At 42.6% G+C, this 18,939-nt stretch overlaps 1 protein-coding gene across 5 annotated transcripts in view; it reads left to right on the top strand.

Annotated features, from left to right (window-relative positions):
• unc13bb (unc-13 homolog Bb (C. elegans)) overlaps positions 1 to 18,939 on the top strand; it is a 565,742-nt gene that overhangs the window by 340,067 nt on the left and 206,736 nt on the right. For all 5 annotated transcript variants that reach the window (XM_078219471.1, XM_078219470.1, XM_078219469.1 and 2 more), the window contains exon 7: positions 166 to 223. In XM_078219471.1, coding sequence (XP_078075597.1) covers positions 166 to 223 — 58 coding nt within the window. The remainder of the gene's footprint in view (positions 1 to 165; positions 224 to 18,939) is intronic.

Genomic DNA, 18,939 nt, shown 5'->3' with positions numbered 1-18,939 from the left:
CATAATAAAGTTTTGCCCCATACACTGTAAATATATTGAGACTTTTAAAAATACTGCTGGTATAACTAATACCAGTATTGCCACTGTTCCTCCAGTGGTGCTTTTTTTGAAATGTAATATGTGATTGTGTCTGATTAACTCTTTACTTTCCTGTATCTTATCCAGTACTCAATCAGTGAAGAAGTTCAGAAGAAGCCTATGCCCATTGCACCCTCACAGTGTTGTAAGTTTTTTAAAAATGATTATCATCAAGTTTACTGCAGCTTTAATCACTGTTCAGTGCTTTGCTTAGGAAGGTTTGTTTGTTGTATTTTTCTTTCTCATATCTAAAATGCATATTTTTGTTTATTTCTAATATTCACCCTGCAGCCTTTTATTTGAGAATCATAGTTGGATAATTCCCCCACAACAGAAGATACTTAAATAATTGTACAGAATGCACCTTTGAGATATTTACTATTTAAAATAAACCTGGCGTTCCAATAGACAGATCTCTGCTCAAAAATGTTTCCTTTGCAGGTTGAAAGAGGGGACATATGCACAGTACTGCTTTTGTCATTTAAGCATGCACACTCGCAAAATGTGGATAGTTCTCAAAGCTGGCAAATATGTACTTTACTCATAATTCAATTTTAGAAAGGCAGTTTACTTCAGTTTTCCAGAAAATTAATACCATATAGGTAAAATGCCAAATAATGAAACATCATATGGAGCATTTGTCTGTAAAAATAGAATTTATTGAAATTATCTAGTTCCCCTAAAACACCACAAAAACAACAATTACCGGCATTTATGCGGCTCCTTTAACAATGAAAGATAGGACTGCTATCAAGGAGTGATATAATTGAAACTTAAAATTCTTAAAGGGCTTGCCAGGGAAAATGCTTGCCTTCATTGGCGAATCTGGAACAAAAAGTCGCAATCTCAGATTAAGGGGTCAGCAATTTAGAATTGAGATGAGGAGAAATTGGCCTCTCAAAGCTTGTGAATCTTTAGAAGCTTTATGCTCAGTCATTGAGTATGTTCAAGACAGAGATTGATAGTTTTTGGGCACAATGGGAATTAAGGGATATTGGAATAGTGCAGGAAGGTAGAGTTGAATTAGTTCATCAGCACAATTCATACTGAATGGGGAAGTTAGCTCAAAGGGCTGAATGGCTTACTCCCATTCCTAATTCTTAGATTTTTCATGGTTGACTATTCACACCATAAGACCCTAAGGAATAGAAACAGGAATAGACCGTTCTGCCCCTTGAACCTGCTCCGCCCGCCACTAATCAAATCATGGCTGATCCTGCCCTTTCCTGTAACCCTTGATTCCCTTATTGATCAAAAATCTACCTATCTCAGCCTTAAATATACACAAGGACTCTGCCCCAAGGCTTTCTGTAGCAAGGGATTCCAAAGACTCTCAGCCCTCTGAAAGAAGAAATCACAGTCTTAAATTGGCACCCCTTTATTCTGAGCCTTTGCTCTCTGGTGCTAGATTGTCCCATGAGGAAATATCCTCTCAACATTTACCCTGTCAAGCCCCTTAAGAATTAATTGTTTCACTGAAATCACTTCTCATTCTTCTAAATTCCAATGAGTAGAATCCCAACCTGTTCAATCTTTCCCCATTAGACATTCCCTCCATATTGGGGAGCATCCTAGTGAACCTTCTCTGAACTGCCTCCAATGAAATAATGGGTGGGATCCTCCGGCCTCCCAGCTGGGTGCTTCTTGGTGGCAGGAGGCACCATGCCATTCAGTGACAGTGGGATTCTCCAGTCCCGCTGCTGTCAATGGGATTTCCCATGAAGCCACCCCATGTCGCTTGGAAACCCGCGGGCAGGGGTGTGCTGCCGGAGAATTCCAGCCAATATCTTTCCTTAACTAAAGGGACTGAAACTGCTCACAGTACTCCAGATGTGGTCTCACCAGTACATTGTACAGTTGCAGCAAGACTTTGGGGTCGTTTATTACATTGAAGGTACTGTAAAAGTCAATTTTGTTATGTACTGAGTTTAATGAATAATTGTTGTTGTTTTTATTATTAATTATTGTTTCTTTTTGTATTCTGAGCAAATGTAAAACATGAATTGTAGTTGCCCTAACTTTAATCTTATTGTCTACCGGATATTATTATTCCTGAAATTTCGTAGGAGCTACAGTCTTCTAATTTGAGATGTTAAACAAATCATTCAGTTGGAAAATAAATTCATAAAGCGCAATGGATCAACTGAGCACTTTAGAAATGTGGCTTTGCACTTGGCTAGATATATGTTGCACGAGAGACACAAGCAAAAGGTGTAGCTCTTACCTGTTACTTTTAATGTGCTAAAGATTCAGGCGGCTGAATTATATGTGGAAAGGCAGACGCCAAGTTGGTGTGTCGTTAAAATTGAGCAGGCTATTTTTCCGCCATTTCACATTTCAAGTATCAGGGTTTTGCAGTCAGAAGTAATATCTCCCTAAAGCAGGAAGGGATCTTGTGAATGATGCACTTTGCTGTCCTATTATGTCAGATGGATGCTGATGACATTTTAATTGGGGCTTCAGCGGGGAAACCTCTGGTTTTCCCACCAGACTAATACAGGATTGCAGCAATTCTGCGCTGGCATAGACTCTTCAAAGTAAGTGTAAACTTGTCTTTGTGAGACCAGGAGCAGCAGGGCTGCTTTCTGGGCTCTGCAGTTAAATTTCTGACCTCTCCACTCCTCCCATAAGATTCTCCAAAAACCCACTCTTTGGCTAGAATTCCCACGGCAGAGGCAGCTGGCCAACTACATGATCTTCCAGGGCGGCAGGAATCTGCCTCAGTGGGACTGAAAAATCCTGCCAGTGAAAAGATCCAGAAAATCCTGCCCTATATGATTCAACTCCTTGTCCATGGGCTTTCACAATGCAACCTCCTTTCACCTGAACCAGTTTGACCATTCACTGCCCAGTTTACACTCCAAGCCCTTCTGGGTGCATTTTGCCCTCATCTTGCCCATTGCCTTCCTAAAACCCACTTGAGGTTTAATGTTGAAACCCACCCGTTTGTTTGTAGCCATATATGCAAAACATTTCTTGCCAATGGGAAAGTAGAAGTATAATTCCATCCTGAATGTCTGTCAGTTCCTTTTACATAAACTTAAAGTTTGCCGTGAACTTAATTTTCAGGATCCTAATCGTGCACTCCACCAAATTCCACGCTGCGGCATAAGTCTCGTTGCACCTTCTCTCAGCTGGATTCTCAGGCCACACCATGGGGGCCATCAGGCATGTCCACTGTGGGTAGCCCTTGTTCCCAAAGAGCCAGCCATGCAGCCCTCTGTGGAGCTGAAAGATGTCAGGCATGCTCCCTGGGTATTGTGCAAGATCTGCATGATCCATTTGTTATGGTTGCATACCAGCTGAACGTTGAGTTCACATACTGAACTGTGTGTTGCTATGGAGATCTTAGAGACTGGTGAGTGCAATCAATGACATCCTACACCAGTGGGAAACCACAAATGTCAGCAGATCGCCACGCTCTTCTTTCTGGCTCACCTGATCTCAGTCGAAATTGACAAAGTTGTGTGCCTTGGTGAAGATGGCATCTGTGATCTCCTGGAAACATTGGTGGGTGCAGGCTTGAGAGATCCCGCACATGTTACCAGTGGAGCCTTGGAGCCCACTGCTGTAGAAATTGAGCACAGTGGCCACTTTCAGTATGTGAGTAACCAATTCCCTTGACAATCACAGTCTTTGGTGACACTGGTTCTTGCTCATCTGCAGGTCGGGCCTTCTATATGCCCTGGTCCAGTGAGGAACAGTCAGTGGTATTATCAGGAATTTGTGTTGCTGAATGGGCTTTAGAATTGCTTTAGAAGCCAGAATCTAAGCACTGGGGTCCTTACCCTCCAAGGCACCCCTTGGCATTACCCTGCCCTCTCCACACTCTAATCCTGGATATACGCCGCCGGGAAACACATAAGGGTCTTCTCATGAGATTTTATAATCACACCACCAAACACACCAGTCCTGATTGGGCATTGAAAATCCAAGTCAGTACCTATCACAAACTATATTTTGGAGATTTCAACACAAATTGTTTTCAGTTAATCAAACATAAACAAAGGAGACTATAAAGGGATGAGGGAGGAGTTGGTTAAGGTAGACTGGGAGCAAAAACTTTATGGTGGGACAATTGAGGAACAGTGGAGGACCTTCAAAGCGATCTTTCACAGTGCTCAGCAAAAGTATATACCAGTGATAAGGAAGGACTGTAGAAAAAGAGATAATCCGCCATGGATATCTAAGGAAATAAAGAAGGGTATCAAGTTGAAAGAAAATGCATACAAAGTGGCAAAGAGTAGTGGGAACCTAGAGGATTGGGAAATCTTTAAAGGTCAGCAGAAAGCCACGAAAAAAGTTATAAAGAAAGGTAAGATGGATTATGAGAGTAAACTAGCTCAGAATATAAAAACAGATAGCAAAAGTTTCTACAAATATGTAAAACGAAAAAGAGTGGCGAAAGTAAACATTGGTCCTTTAGAGGACGAGAAGGGGGATGTAATAACTGGAAATGAGAAAATGGCTGAGGCATTGAAGAGGTATTTTGTGTCAGTCTTCACAGTGGATGACACAAATAACATGCCAAAAATTGATGACAGGAAGACTATGGCAAGTGAGAACCTAGAAACTATCATTATCATGAAAGAGGTAGTGTTGGGCAAGTTAATGGGGCTAAAGGTAGACAAGTCTCCTGGTCCTGATGGAATGCATCCCAGGGTACTAAAAGAGATGGCGGGAGAAATAGCAAATGCACTAGTGGTAATTTACCAAAATTCGCTGGACTCTGGGGTGGTTCCCGCAGATTGGAAAACAGCAAATGTGACGCCATTGTTTAAAAAGGAGGTAGACAAAAGGCAGGTAACTATAGGCCGGTTAGCTTAACTTCTGTAGTAGGGAAAATGCTTGAATCTATCATCAAGGAAGAAATAGCGAGACATCAGGATATAAATTGTCCCATTGATAAGACACAGTATGGGTTCATGAAGGGCAGGTCATGTTTGACTAATTTGGTGGAATTCTTTGAGAACATTACATGTGCAGTGGACAATGGGGAACCTGTGGATGTGGTGTATCTGGATTTCCAGAAGGCATTTGACAAGGTGCCGCACCAAAGACTGTTACATAAGATAATGGTGCACATGTTACGGGTAATGTATTAGCATGGATAAAGGATTGGTTAACTAACAGAAAGCAAAAAGTGGGGGTAAATGGGTGTTTTACTGGTTGGCGATCAGTGATTAGTGGTGTGCCTCAGGGATCAGTGTTGGGACCGCAATTGTTTACAATTTACATTGATGATTTGGAGTTGGGGACCAAGTGTAGTGTGTCAAAATTCGCAGATGACACCAAGATGGGTGGAAGAGCAAAGTGTGCAGAGGACACTGAAAGTCTGCAAAGGGATTTGGATAGTCTAAGTGGGTGGGCGAGGGTCTGGCAGATGGAGTACAATGTTGGTAAATGTGAGGTCAGCCATTTTGGTAGGAATAACAGCAAAATGGGCTATTATTAAATGGTTAAAAATTGCAGCATGCTGCTGTGCAGAGGGACCTGGGTATCCTTGTGCAGGAATCTCAAGGAGTTGGTTTGCAGGTGCAGCAGGTAATTAAGAAGGCAAATGGAATTTTGTCCTTCATTGCTAGAGGGATGGAGTTTAAAAACACTGAGATTATGCTGCAGCTGTATAAGGTGCTGGTGAGGCCACACCTGGAGTACTGTGTACAGTTTTGGTCTCCTTACTTGAGAAAGGGTATACTGGCACTAGAGGGGGTGCAGAGGAGATTCACTAGGTTGATTCCGGAGTTGAGAGAGTTGGCTTATGAGGAGAGACTGAGTAGACTGGGGCTATACTCATTGGAATTCAGAAGAATGAGGGGAGATCTTATCGAAACATATAAGATTATGAAGGGAATAGATAAGGTAGAAGCAGAGAAGTTGTTTCCACTGGCAGGTGAAGCTAGAACTAGGGGGCATAGCCTCAAAATAAGAGGAAGCAGATTTAGGACTGAGTTGAGGAGAAACTTGTTCACACAAAGGGTTGTGAATCTATGCAATTCCCTGCCCAGTGAAGCAGTTGAGGCTACCTCATTGAATGTTTTTAAGGATAGATAAACTTTTGAACAGTAAAGGAATTAAGGGTTATGGTGAGCGGGCGGATAAGTGGAGCTGAGTCCACAAAAAGATCAGCCATAATCTTATTGAATGGCAGAGCAGGCTCGAGGGGCCAGATGGCCTACTCCTGCTCCTAGTTCTTATGTTCTTATAAAGTCTAGCTAGTAACATCCCAGTTGGTTTGCCTCTAGGACTGAACTAATGAAAGATGACTGGGTTAGTTCTCTAAGGAATCCTATTTTGAATGCCCAAAAAAAATGTAAAGAGCAGGTGGATCAAAAATGTGGCAAGGACAAAATGCCCCATTTTCACTTAGCATTGTATGTGAAAAAAGCAATAGGTAGAGTAGGCATTATAATTATCCTTCTGACTGCTTCACTTGGGAAATTGAGATTTAAATTCAATTATTTACGAACAGCATGCACCCTTAATGTAAAGAACCTATAAATTTTGCTTAAGCATAACTCCTGACAGAATCTGCGTTGCTGATTAAGCGATAGGATGATGTGAGTTATCAGAAGTGTCTGGATGGTTGGTGAAGTGCAGTTTGACACATTTTTATGTTGCTATTCCAAATTTCAATTGTATCTTTTTAATGGAAAGACTGGAATGGGACAAAATATTCACTTTTAACTGAGGTGGTTCTTGTGCATTTAACACCTTGAGAATGGTATGGATAGAGGAATTGGAACCAGGTACGTCACAGATGCAGCATGGCTGAAGAGAAAATACGTATTTACTCTGAAATAAATTAGGCTGAAGAGCTAGTTCAGTACCATTTCAATGTCCCCATAAGCTGTACATGAACAACCATGCACTGCTTCTGGAAAACTCTCTAATTTAAACTCTCTACTTTTTATTTTGCACTTTTTGTAAGGATACTTCATTCTCATGTTTCATAAGAAATAGAAGCTAAATGACTATCTTGTTCCTACTTCTTATATTCTTATAAATATGCTGCAAGTATTTTCTTACTAGTAGATTCTAGCATTTTCCAAATGACAGGTGTTCGGCTAACATTTTTTCCTGCTTTCTATTCTTTTCTTGAGTAAGAGGTTTACATCTGTGGTTTTGAAATCCGATGAGACCCTTCAGAACCTAGAGAATGTTGGAAGACTACAATCAATGCATCCACTCTCTCTGCAGCCACTTTTAAGACCTTAGGACGTAGACCATCAGGTCCAGGGTACTAGCCAACCTTTAGTCCAGTGATGGGCAACCTAGACTAGTGATTTGGCAGTATGAGTGGCCCTCCTTCATCTCAGTGGGCCGCAAAATTGAAATTGGACTTATTCACTAACCCTGACTCCATAAATAAGATTAAATACATTTAATACATGTAGAATATTTCATACTGGATTATTAAAAAATGCTTCATCATTTATATGTGAAGAGAACTATCATCAACTTCAAATGGTAAAAACAAAAGAAGTATTTACACTTTGGACGCAGAGGACGTCCATAGCTGTCACAGTCATTGTTTTGTGCAATTGGCATGCACCTCACTTCACTTGCCCCTGCTTTGTGTGTATCATTTCAGTCACATCAGTAGGAAAAAGACTGCACAGATGGAAATCAGCAGCATGTGTAGCCCTCTGTGTGGACAACAGTCAACAAAATGTCTCATGGGCCGCATTCAGAACCCAGATGGTTTGGATGTGGCCCCTGGCTGCAGGTTGCCCACCACAGTTTTATCCCCATTCGTTTTCCTAGTACTTTTTCTCGAGTGATAGTGATTGTTTTACGTTCCTTCCTTCCTTTTGCCTTGATTCTTGGAATGTTGTTGGTATTATCTACTGTGAAGACAGAGAGAAAAAACTTGTTCAAAATCTCTACCATTTCCTTGTTTCCCATTATTAATTCCACAGTCCTATCCTTTAGCTACTCTCTTCCTTTTGTATAACGTGGATGCTTTTAGGGTGAGATTTTCTCCAATATTGACCAACTCTGAAGTTGGCGTGAAACGTGGCGTTGAGGCCGCTGATAACAATGATGGCATTTTGTACTGCATTGTGCGGTATTTAGAAGAAAAAGAAAAAGTAGGCAGGCAAGGGTTCCAGGATGTATTGCTGGCAGGTGGCCTCTGACTCACCCACCCCACCATCAACTCAGTGTTTCACTTATCAGAATGCCATTTTTTAAAGGCTGCCACAGCGCATGGCCAGCACAGCAGGAAACAATCTTCAGCCAAAGGCACGGTAAGGCATCCCCCTCAGTACTGCGATCACCTCCGAGATCCCCTTGGAGTAATGGGGTGCTAGGTGCATGCCTTATGAGATCAGTTGTGTATCGCATGTTCTGACATCACGCTGCTGTTGACATGTTTTTTGACGTTGGTGTATAATTCCGAAATATGAATCCAATAATCATATGTAAATATACTACAATGGGGTTCTCGATGTTGAACGGCAGGCAGGTAATGCTGCTCGCCACTGATGGTTGAGGGGAGACAATCACTTCCTGCTTTTACATTGACTGGAAATGCGACTTTGGCTTTCTCGTGATATTTCTAAGTTTCGGGAGGATCCTGCCACCAGCAAACGCTGCCTCCTCCCACCGAGCAAAACACTGAGTGGAGGCAGAGAGTTTTACAGCTCAGAAAGCGACCCTTCAGCCCATCATGTCTGTGCTAGCCATCATACATTTATCTATCCTAATCCCATTTTCCACCACTTGGTCCATAACCTTGTATGTTGGTGGCATTTATAATGCTTATAGTATTCCATCCAACTCAACGTTTGGGAAGATTGCCAACTTGAACAGCTTAACTTGCTCTCGTTTGTACAATAAGTAGATGTGGAGGGGATGTTTCCTCTTGTGGGGAAATCTAGAAGAAGAGGTCATAGTTTTAGGATTAGGGGTAGCAGATTTAAAACTGAGATGAGGAGAAACTACTTCTCTCAAAGGGCACTGAATCTGTGGGATTCACTATCCAAGACCGTGGTGGCTGCCAGGACATTGAGTAAATTTAAGGAGGAAATAGACAGATTTTTAATTAGTAATGGGCTGAAGGGGCAGAAAAGTGGAGTTGAGGCTGAGACAAGATCAGCCATGATCGTATTGAATGGTGGAGCAGACTCATGGGACTGAATTGCCTACTCCTGCTCCTAGTTTTATATTCTTATTAGGAAATATTAAACATTGTGGGTATAGTCTTACCAGCCATTCACGCCACACTCCCGCTGCAGCGAGGCCGGAAAATTTGGCGGCCAGCCAAATCTCCATTCACTGCAGCAGGATGGGAAAATCCCGCCAGCGTGAAGAGTGGTAACATTGCAGCCAAAGTTTATTCATAGCTGGGTCAGAACACACCAGTGCTCCTCTTCAACTAATTCTCTAGAGTAAGAAATCAATCTCTGGACTCTTGACGTTAGAGAAGGGAGTTCAAATGATCTTTCAGAATTCGACTAGTAATTATTTAGAAATGTGAAAATAAATATCGGGGGTTAGAAGAGTTCATGTGAGGGGAAATTTAGAAAGTTAGAGAGAAAAGATAAAGCGTTAGGGGTTACGATAACCAGCCAAGAAGACAGAGCTTAAAAACATAAGACTGCACCAACAAATAGGGTCAGAATATGGAAAAGTGATAAAAATACAGAATTAAAGTCTCTTTATCCAAATACACACAGTATTCGTTACAAGATTGATGATTTGATAGCACAAATAGAAATAAATGGGTATGATGTGTTGGTTTTGCAGAGATATGGTTGAAAGGTGAGCACGGCAAAGGACTGAATATTTAAGGATATTTTAATATTTTGAAAGGATAGGAAGTAAGGAAAAGATAGTGGCATCGCTCTGTTAATAAAGGGTGAGATCAGTGAGAAACGATCTTGACTTGGAAGATCAAGATTTAGAATCACATTGGGTGGATATAAAGTTTAACGAGAGGAAGAAGTCATTGGTGGGAGTAGTTTATAGTTCCCTAACAGCAGCTACACTGTAGGATAGAGCATAAATTAAGAAACAATGGGGCTTGTAAGAAAAATGCTGCAATAATTGTGGGTGATTTAAATTCCGGTACTGATTGGACAAATCAAACTGGCAAAGGTAGCCTTGAGGAGGAGTTCACAGAATATATTCTGGTCAGTTTCTTAGAACAATACATTGTGGAACAAATCAGGAAACAAATTATATGACTTACGGGTATGTCATATTTGTCCGTCTTGTGCCATCCTCGCATCCACTCATCTGCAACCTCTCTGTGGCACCCAACATCCATCTACATCTAGGTCGAGCCCTCTTTCTGCTGTCCCCACTTTGCGCTCTAGAAGAGATCTCTGGGGCTTTTCAGCTCTTATCAAATGGCCAAAATACTGACATTTTCTTTTCTGGATGAAACGTTTAGAGTTCGTCTGCTCTTGTAATTTCAAATACCTCTTTTCTTGTCTTATGGCCCAGATAATGCAATTTTAAGAGAGTAAATTACAAACGATTTTTTTTACAAACAATGTAAAAACAGATAGTGAGGTCAGAATTCCCAATGAAGCCCCCCCCCCCACACCACCAGGAAACCCATAGAGGGGCTGTGCCTCCGCTGTGCCTCCGGCAGGGCCAGAGAATACTGTTGGCATGAATGGCTGGAGAATTTCAGCCTATGACTAATATAGGTGTGCATTATAATCCTTCATTGGTAAATCTCAGGGACTTGGTTGAATATCTTCAGAAAGACGGACAAAACTTTCCCTGAGGGGTTTTCAAAAGTTGACTACATGATTTTCTTTTTCTTTATTTAAATTGCTCTGTGTTCGAATGCCTTCACAGTGTCAACCAATAAGTTGGAGGTCCGGGGCAGCACTTGCAGCAGGAGTTAACATATTTACTCAGCTAACAACAAAGCAAACACAGTCTATTTGCAGTCTGTTTGCGATTTGTGACAGTAAAACTCAGCAACCTGGCTCAATAAAAGCACATGATTTCCCCAGTAAAATGTGATGTATGGCATATAGTATTATATTACAAATTGATTATTTCTCTAACAAAATGCAGTAAGTGGCAGACAGATAGCTACATATAAATTATTGCCAATAAATCTCTGTTCTTGCTGGGAATAGTGGTGTCACTATAGGTGACCCATCCAGCATTACAGCAGATTGGGAAGCACTTTGCACTGTCAGAAGTCTTGGATGAGAATATATGGATGAAAAGGTCTTTTCTCACCTTCCTTTCATATATTTGCAGATATTTAAATTGGGAAATGTTGCTTTGGTTAAAAGTTGCATTTAAAGAACAACTGATGCTGGCCATCTAAATTGAGGTTGTGTAAAAAGTATCTCTGAGAGCTCAGAATTAAAGACCAGAAATTCAAAAAAGGCCATCTTGAGGCTCACAAGATATTGGGCCCTGAACCTCATTGTAACAGTCCAAGATGACTCTGAAAAAAAATTGAGTCATTGTGCACAAGGAGCGGTCCTCGGGTAAGTGGGATCATGGTTCTGATGACTGGGTTATGGGTAGATAATGCTGGAAATCTCTAGATCAGGGGGTATGCTGGGAGCATGGGAGTTGGGAGTTGAGTTATGAAGCGAAGGAGATGTGGGGGGAATTAGAAAATTAGGGACCACGGTGTAAGCTTTGAGGCTGGGGCTAGAGAGGAGGGAGATGGGGGTGTTGGGAGAGGGAGTCCAGGTGGGGTTTGGAACCAGAGCCCAGCTTTCTGTGATTGGAGGTCAAGAGAAGAGGCCTGGGTGGGGGCACACCAACTTCTCCCTGTTCCATGTTCAATTAAGTTACTTATCTTCTTTGCTGCAAATGAGTCCTAGAATTGGTTTTCCGAAGTCCGCTTGATGACTCTGACTCTGGCAAACTCTTTCCAAACCAGTCTTGGAAAAGGTAACCTCAAGATAAATATATATCTACATATATGATATATATGTAAGCAAATTATTGTGAATGCTGGAATCTGAAATAGAAAATTCTGGAAATTCTCAGCAGATCTGACAGCATCTGTGGAGAGAGATCTGAGCTAGCGTTTTGATTCTGGATGACCCTTTGTCAGAGCTGAAGAATCTATCACTCTCTATCAAATAGAAAATAGGATGAGATTTATAGTGTTGTGCTGAGGAGGAGGGGGCTGGGGTAGCTGTTTGGGCTAGATAGAGAACGGCACATTAAGAGATCAGAATGTATAAATGGCAGAGCAAAGGTTAGCAGTGTATTGACAACCTGAGACAGGTAACAGATGGCTTTGGTGGGGTTGGGAGCATGGAGACAGTGGCAAGCATAAAAAGCTGCTCTTAATGCAGTCTACACTGCATCTGAGACACCAAATGTAGACTGGGTGGACGCTTTGCAGAACGTCTTTGGTCTGTCCACAAGCATGACCCAGACCTTCGTGTTGCTTGCCATTTTAGCATACTGTCTTGCTCTCCTTTCCACATGTCCATCCTTGGTCTGTTGCAATGTTCCAGTGAAGCCCAATGCAAATTGGAGGAACAGGACCTGATCATCCGATTAGGTACAATGCAGACTTCCAGACTAAACATTGAGTTCAACAACTTCAGACGATGAACTGTCTCCTCCACCTTCACCCCCATTTCCATCTAATTTATTTATTTTAAATCTGGCTTTCCATCTTTTTTTTCCTTGCCACAGATGCTGTCAGACCTGCTGATTTTCCAGCATTTTTTGGTTTGTTGTTAAAAAAAGGCCCTTATTTGCATTAGCAAAGGGACAAGGCCTAAGTTAGGCATGTATAAAGATTACCTCTTATTTTTTGGTACTCAATATGGCAGTCCACACACTTCTGATGTCATGTGTGTGCACAAATCCTTCCTACCATTTTGGCACCGTACACATTTATATGGTGACTGAGAAATGGGCATGCAGCATATCCTGTGAATGATTTACAATGGTGAATTTGATATCTTTGTTCATGTAGAACTTTTAAACTCAATTAAAAGCCCAGATATTTTCAAGGCTTTGAGCAGACATAGGCTCTTTCGGAATCATATTCATGAGTATGATCTCAAGAGAAAGCTTAAATTACCCGACAGAGAATCCTTGTCTCATATCAGAGTCACTATTGTAAAAGGTAGCATCTTCAGAACATGTCTTCCTTTTCCCACAAGTGAGGATCCCCCACTCCTGCAGTGGGATTTACAGGGCCCCTAACTGTGTCCAACCATTTCCACCACTTCTGCTCTCACCTCTTCCTCTGCCCCCCAGAACTTTGATAGGGCTCTCCTTGTCCTTAATATCCACCACATTTCTGCCACCAAACACGTTTTCCCTCTCCTCCCCTGTTAGCATTCCGAAGGGACCATTCCCTCCAAAACACTCTGGTGCACACTTCAATTGCTCCCAACACCTTGTCCCCTTCTCACAGCACTTTTCCATGGAATCACAGGATGTGTAACACCTGGTCTTGTATCTCCTTTCCCCTCACCAACCAAGGCCCCAAACATTCTTTCCAGGTGAAGCAATGATTTTGTTGTACTTCCATCAATTTAGTGCATTGGTATTAATTACAGTCTAGTCTAAAATAGAAAGACCAAACATAAATTAGGTGACTGCTTTGCAGAATACCTCTGCTAATTTCTTAAGCAAGACCCTAAGCTTCTGATTGCTTGTCATTTCAGTTCACCACCTTGCTCTCTCTCACACACATCTATTCTTGGCCTTGTCAGTGAAACTTGAGGAATACAGAAACAAATATTGATGGTGATTTTATTAGAATTTGGCAAAGTGTCAGTTCCGCTGAGAAAAATGGCATGTTCCTGTTGCAGGGCTCGTACAATGCTTTGCTTGTTGTTGTAGTTAAAACCATCATTCCCTCAACTCGCCAGACAAAGTCATGGAGTGGTTTAAGATGATTTATTGATAACTGCAGCTACAGGATACTGATCCTATCTTTAAGACCAGCCAGAGTGCAGAATTCAGAAATACACAAGCAATTATAGTTTCAAATTTGATTACAAGTAATTAGCATATACCAATCAAAGTATAGGAGTTACCTCTATCCACTCTCAATTATTGATTAAGGTTACATCACTCATAAAGTACAGGTATTAAAATCAATTACAATCACCTTACGCTGGCTTAATTATAATATCCGATCAACGTGAGATTTTAATTGCTTCGATAGGGCATTGCTCCAACAATCTTGAGACATCCCAACTGTGTCTGAATGTTAGAACACAAATCATTAGGTTAGGTTGATTGGCCATGCTAAAATTGCCCCTTAGTGTCCTGAGATGTGTAGGTTAGAGAGATTAGTGGGTAAAATATGTAGGGATATGGGGGTAGGGCCTGGGTGGGATTGTGGTTGGTGCAGACTCGATGGGCCGAATGGCCTCTTTCTGTACTGTGGGGTTTCTATGATTTCTATGATCCCAACATTTCCTTTAATGGCCTTTTCCCAGACTAAGACTCCTTATCTTCCTCTCTTACCTGAAAGGACAGCAGCTTGTTATTCTGGTATGCATCTCTCTACTAATAACTGTGTGCAGGCCTTTTGTTTTTAATCCTTTCACTGGCCCCAGTTACTAATATGGAATGGTTAATATTCTCCTTCACAATTATGAGTGTGGATATTATTCCCCCTCAGTTTCCCCCCAGTTTAGAAACAGGCCAGTTTTCTCTCCAGATCTTACGACACTCCATCAAGAAAAAGCAAGTGGGTGTGTTTCTTGTAGAGGGTTGAGGCCTAAACACGGCAGCAAAGCCCGGCTGCACTGAGATCGACTGCCTTGTTTAGAGGGCGCCCCGATCCAACAGTAACCCCCACCATAGAAGTCTCAGCCTCCACTCGCATCTCTCCCCTTCCTTCAATCTGAACCGATATTCACCAATCCCCCTCCCCCATGATCCGAACTGGAATCTCCCCTCCCCCACCAACAGTCAATGTCGGTGCACCCTTCCCTCCATGAGCTTCTACTGGAGTCGCCTATGGCCCTCCCCCCGGTACAGGTTAGCACTTCCAAATTGGCATGGTGCCAAGCTGACAATACCAAACTGTGCCGGGGGCAGTGCCAGGGTACTGCCAGGGTCCCTCTCCCCTGGTGGCTATACTCACCTCCCCCCCCCCCCCCCCCGGCCAGGGGATGCCCATGACGGATTCATATCTGGATGATCCTGTTATAAACCATGCAACATAATATCACGCCAGCGAAGTTTGAATGTGCGCCTCGGGTCTTTAACAATATGTTGATGCATTTGTTAGGGGGCGGCACGGTAGCACAGTGGTTAGCACCGCTGCTTCACAGCTCCAGGGACCTGGGTTCGATTCCCGGCTCGTGTCACTGTCTGTGTGGAGTTTGCACATTCTCCTCGTGTCTGTGTGGGTTTCCTCCGGGTGCTCCAGTTTCCTCCCACAGTCCAAAGATGTGCAGGTTAGGTTGATTGGCCCTGATAAAATTGCCCCTTAGTTTCCTGAGATGCGTAGGTTAGAGGGATTAGTGGATAAAATATGTAGGGATATGGGGATAGGGCCTGGGTGGGATTGTGGTCGGTGCAGACTCAATGGGCCGAATGGCCTCTTTCTGCACTGTAGCGTTCTATGATTCTATGATTCATTTAAATCCCCAGGGCCTGATGGGATATATACCCCAGAATACTGAGAGAGGCAAGGGAGGAAATTGCTGGGGCCTTGAGAGAAATCTTTGTACCCTCACTGGCTACATGGGAGGTACAGTAAGAAGTCTCACAACACCAGGTCTTTAACCTGGTGTTGTGAGACTTCTTACTGTGCTTACCCCAGTCCAACGCCGGCATCTCCACTACATGGGAGGTCCCAGAGGATTGGAGAATAGCCAGTGTTGTTCCTTTGTTAAAGAAGGGTAGCAAGGATAATCCAAGTAATTACAGGCCTTACGTAGTGGTAGGGAAATTATTGGAGAGGATTCTTCGAGACAGGATTTACTCCCACTTGGAAATAAGTGGACGTATTAGTGAGAGGCAACATGGTTTTGTGAAGGGCAAGTCGTGTCTCACGAACTTGATCGAGTTTTTCGAGAAAGTGATGAAGATGATTGATGAAGGTAGGGCAGTGGATGTTGCCTACATGGACTTCAGTAAGGCCTTTGACAAGGTCCCTCATGGCAGACTGGTACAGAAGGTGAAGTCGCACAGGATCAGAGGTGAGCTGGCAAGATGGACACAGAACTGGCTCAGTCATAGAAGACAGAGGGTAACAGAGGAAGGGTGCGTTTCTGAATGGAGGGCTGTGATTAGCAGCGCTCCTCAGGGATCAGTGCAGGGACCTTTGCTGTTGGTAATATATATAAATGATTTGGAGGAAAATGTAACTGGTTTGATTAGTAAGTTTGCGGACGACACAAAGGTTGGTGGAATTGCGGATAGCGATGAGGTATCGATGAGGACTTGGGGATTGCGATCAGAGGATACTGCAGGATATATATAGATCAGTTGGAGACTTGGCGGAGAGATGGCAGATGGAGTTTAATCCGGACAAATGTGAGGTAATGCATTTTGGAAGGTCTAATACAGATGGGAAATATACAGTAAATGGCAGAACCCTTAAGAATATTGATAGGCAGAGGGATCTGGGTGTACAGGTACACAGGTCACTGAAAGTAGCAACACAGTTGGAGAAGATAGTCAGGAAGGCATACAGCATGCTTGCCTTCATCGGCCGGGGCATTGAGTTTAAAAATTGGTAAGTCATGTTGCAGCTTTATAGAACCTTAGTTAAGCTGCACTCGGAGTATAGTGTTCAATTCTGGTCGCCACACTACCAGAAGGATGTGGAGGCTTTGGAGAGGGTACAGAAAAGATTTACCAGGATGTTGCCTGGTATGGAGGGCATTAGCTATGAGGAGGGGTTGGAGAAACTTGGTTTGTTCTCACTGGAACGAAGTTGAGGGGGGACCTGATAGAAGTTTACAAGATTATGAGGGGCATGGACAGAGTGGATAGTCAGAAGTTTTTTCCCAGGGTGAAAGAGTCAATTACTAAGGGGCACAGGTTTAAGGTGCGAGAGGCAATGTTTAAAGGAGATGTATGAGGCAAGTTTTTTACACAGAGGGTGGTGGATGTCTAGAACTCGCTGCCGGGGGAGGTAGTGGAAGCAAATACGATAGTGACTTCTAAGGGGCGTTTTGACAAATACATGAATAAGATGGGAATAGAGGGATATGGTCCCCGGAAAGTTAGGAGGTTTTAGTTAAGTCGGGCAGCATGGTCGGTGCAGGCTTGGAGGACCGAAGGGCCTCTTCCTGTGCTGTAATTTTCTTTGCTCTTTCTTCTTAAATGAGTTAAAATCAGGTTCATGCCAGTTGTGGGTGTGAACCAGATTTGAAAATTAGATATCATGATCTCGGCGGTAGGATTTGTGAATTCTGGGTTTTGCTGGATCTTGTGCCCTCACTGGCATTCCCTCAGATGGTGTGAGTGGGCTCCAGATCCCATCCAGAAAATAGGAGCCTTCGAGCCTGCTCTGCTAATTAGTATGATCATGGCTGATCCTCCATCGAAACAGCATATTCCCGCACTCTCCCCATACCCCTTGACAACTTCAGAGTCTAGAAATCTTATCTATTTTCTTCTTAAATATATTCAGTGACTTGGCCTTTACAACCCTCTATGGTAAGAATTCCACAGGTTCACCACCCTCTGAGTAATGAAAGTACTCATCTCAGTCCATATCCTGAGACTGTGACCCCTTGTTCTGGACCAGAGGAAATAACATCCCTGCGTCCAATCTGTCCAGCACTGTCAGAAGTTCATAAGTTTAAAAGCGATCCTCTCTCATTCTTTTAAATTCCAATGAATATAGGCCCAGTTGACTCATTCTCACCTAATACGACAGTCCTGCCATCCCACGAATCAATCTGGTGAACCTTTGCTGCACTCCCTCAATAACGAGTGTATCCTTCCTTCGAGAAGGAGACCAAAACTGCCCACAAAACTCTGGATGTGGTCACACTAAGGCCCTGAATAGCTGCAGTACGACACCCTTGCTCCTGCACTCAAGTCCTTTAGTAATGAATGCCAACATACCATTTTCTACTTAACTGTGTCCTGTATCTGCACGCTTGCTTTCAGTGACTGATGTACCAGGACACCCTTTATATGTCAACATTTCCCATTTAAATAATGCTCTGCATTCTGTTTCTCTGTCCAAACTGGATAACTTCACATTTATCTACATTATACTGCACCTGCCATGTATAGTCCCACTCACTCAACTTGTCTAAATCACCTGGAAGCCCCTCAACATCCTCCCCACCACTTACCTTCCCAGCAAATTTCATGTCATCAGAAAAGTTGGAAATATTACTTTTGGTTCCCTTATCCCAAGCATTGATGTATATTGTGAAATCAGGGGCTCAAGCACTAATCCCTGCAAGTCCCCACTTGCCACTTTGAAAAAGACCCAGTGATTCCTACTTCTGTTTCGTGTGTGCTAACGAATTCTCAATCCATGCCAATATATTACCCCAATCCCATGTGTTTAATTTTGCACACCAATCTCTTACGTGGGACTTGATTAAAAGCTTCCTGAAAATACAAATACACACCACATCCACTGGTTCACCTCTATATATTCTATAAGTTATACCCTCAAGAAATCCAGTAGGTTTGTCAAACATTAGTTCTCTTTGCTGCTTCATCTTTCGCTTAGGCCTTTTAAACTCAATATTGAATCAATGATTTCAAATCAGAAGCCTGTCCCTCATTGTGTTTCTGTTTTTTTCTGCCATGTTCTGGTCCTAATCTTGTTTTTAATATTTTTTGTTTTGTGACAGATTTATTCATTATTATGCCATTCACAATTACTCTGCACAAATGCTTTCTTTCTTTATTATAACCATTACCACTCCCTTTGCCTTTTGTTTCATGACA

The sequence above is a fragment of the Mustelus asterias genome, chromosome 1 (genome assembly GCF_964213995.1).
Source record: "Mustelus asterias chromosome 1, sMusAst1.hap1.1, whole genome shotgun sequence".
NCBI lineage: Eukaryota > Metazoa > Chordata > Chondrichthyes > Carcharhiniformes > Triakidae > Mustelus > Mustelus asterias.
This window is presented reverse-complemented; position numbering and strand designations above follow the sequence as displayed.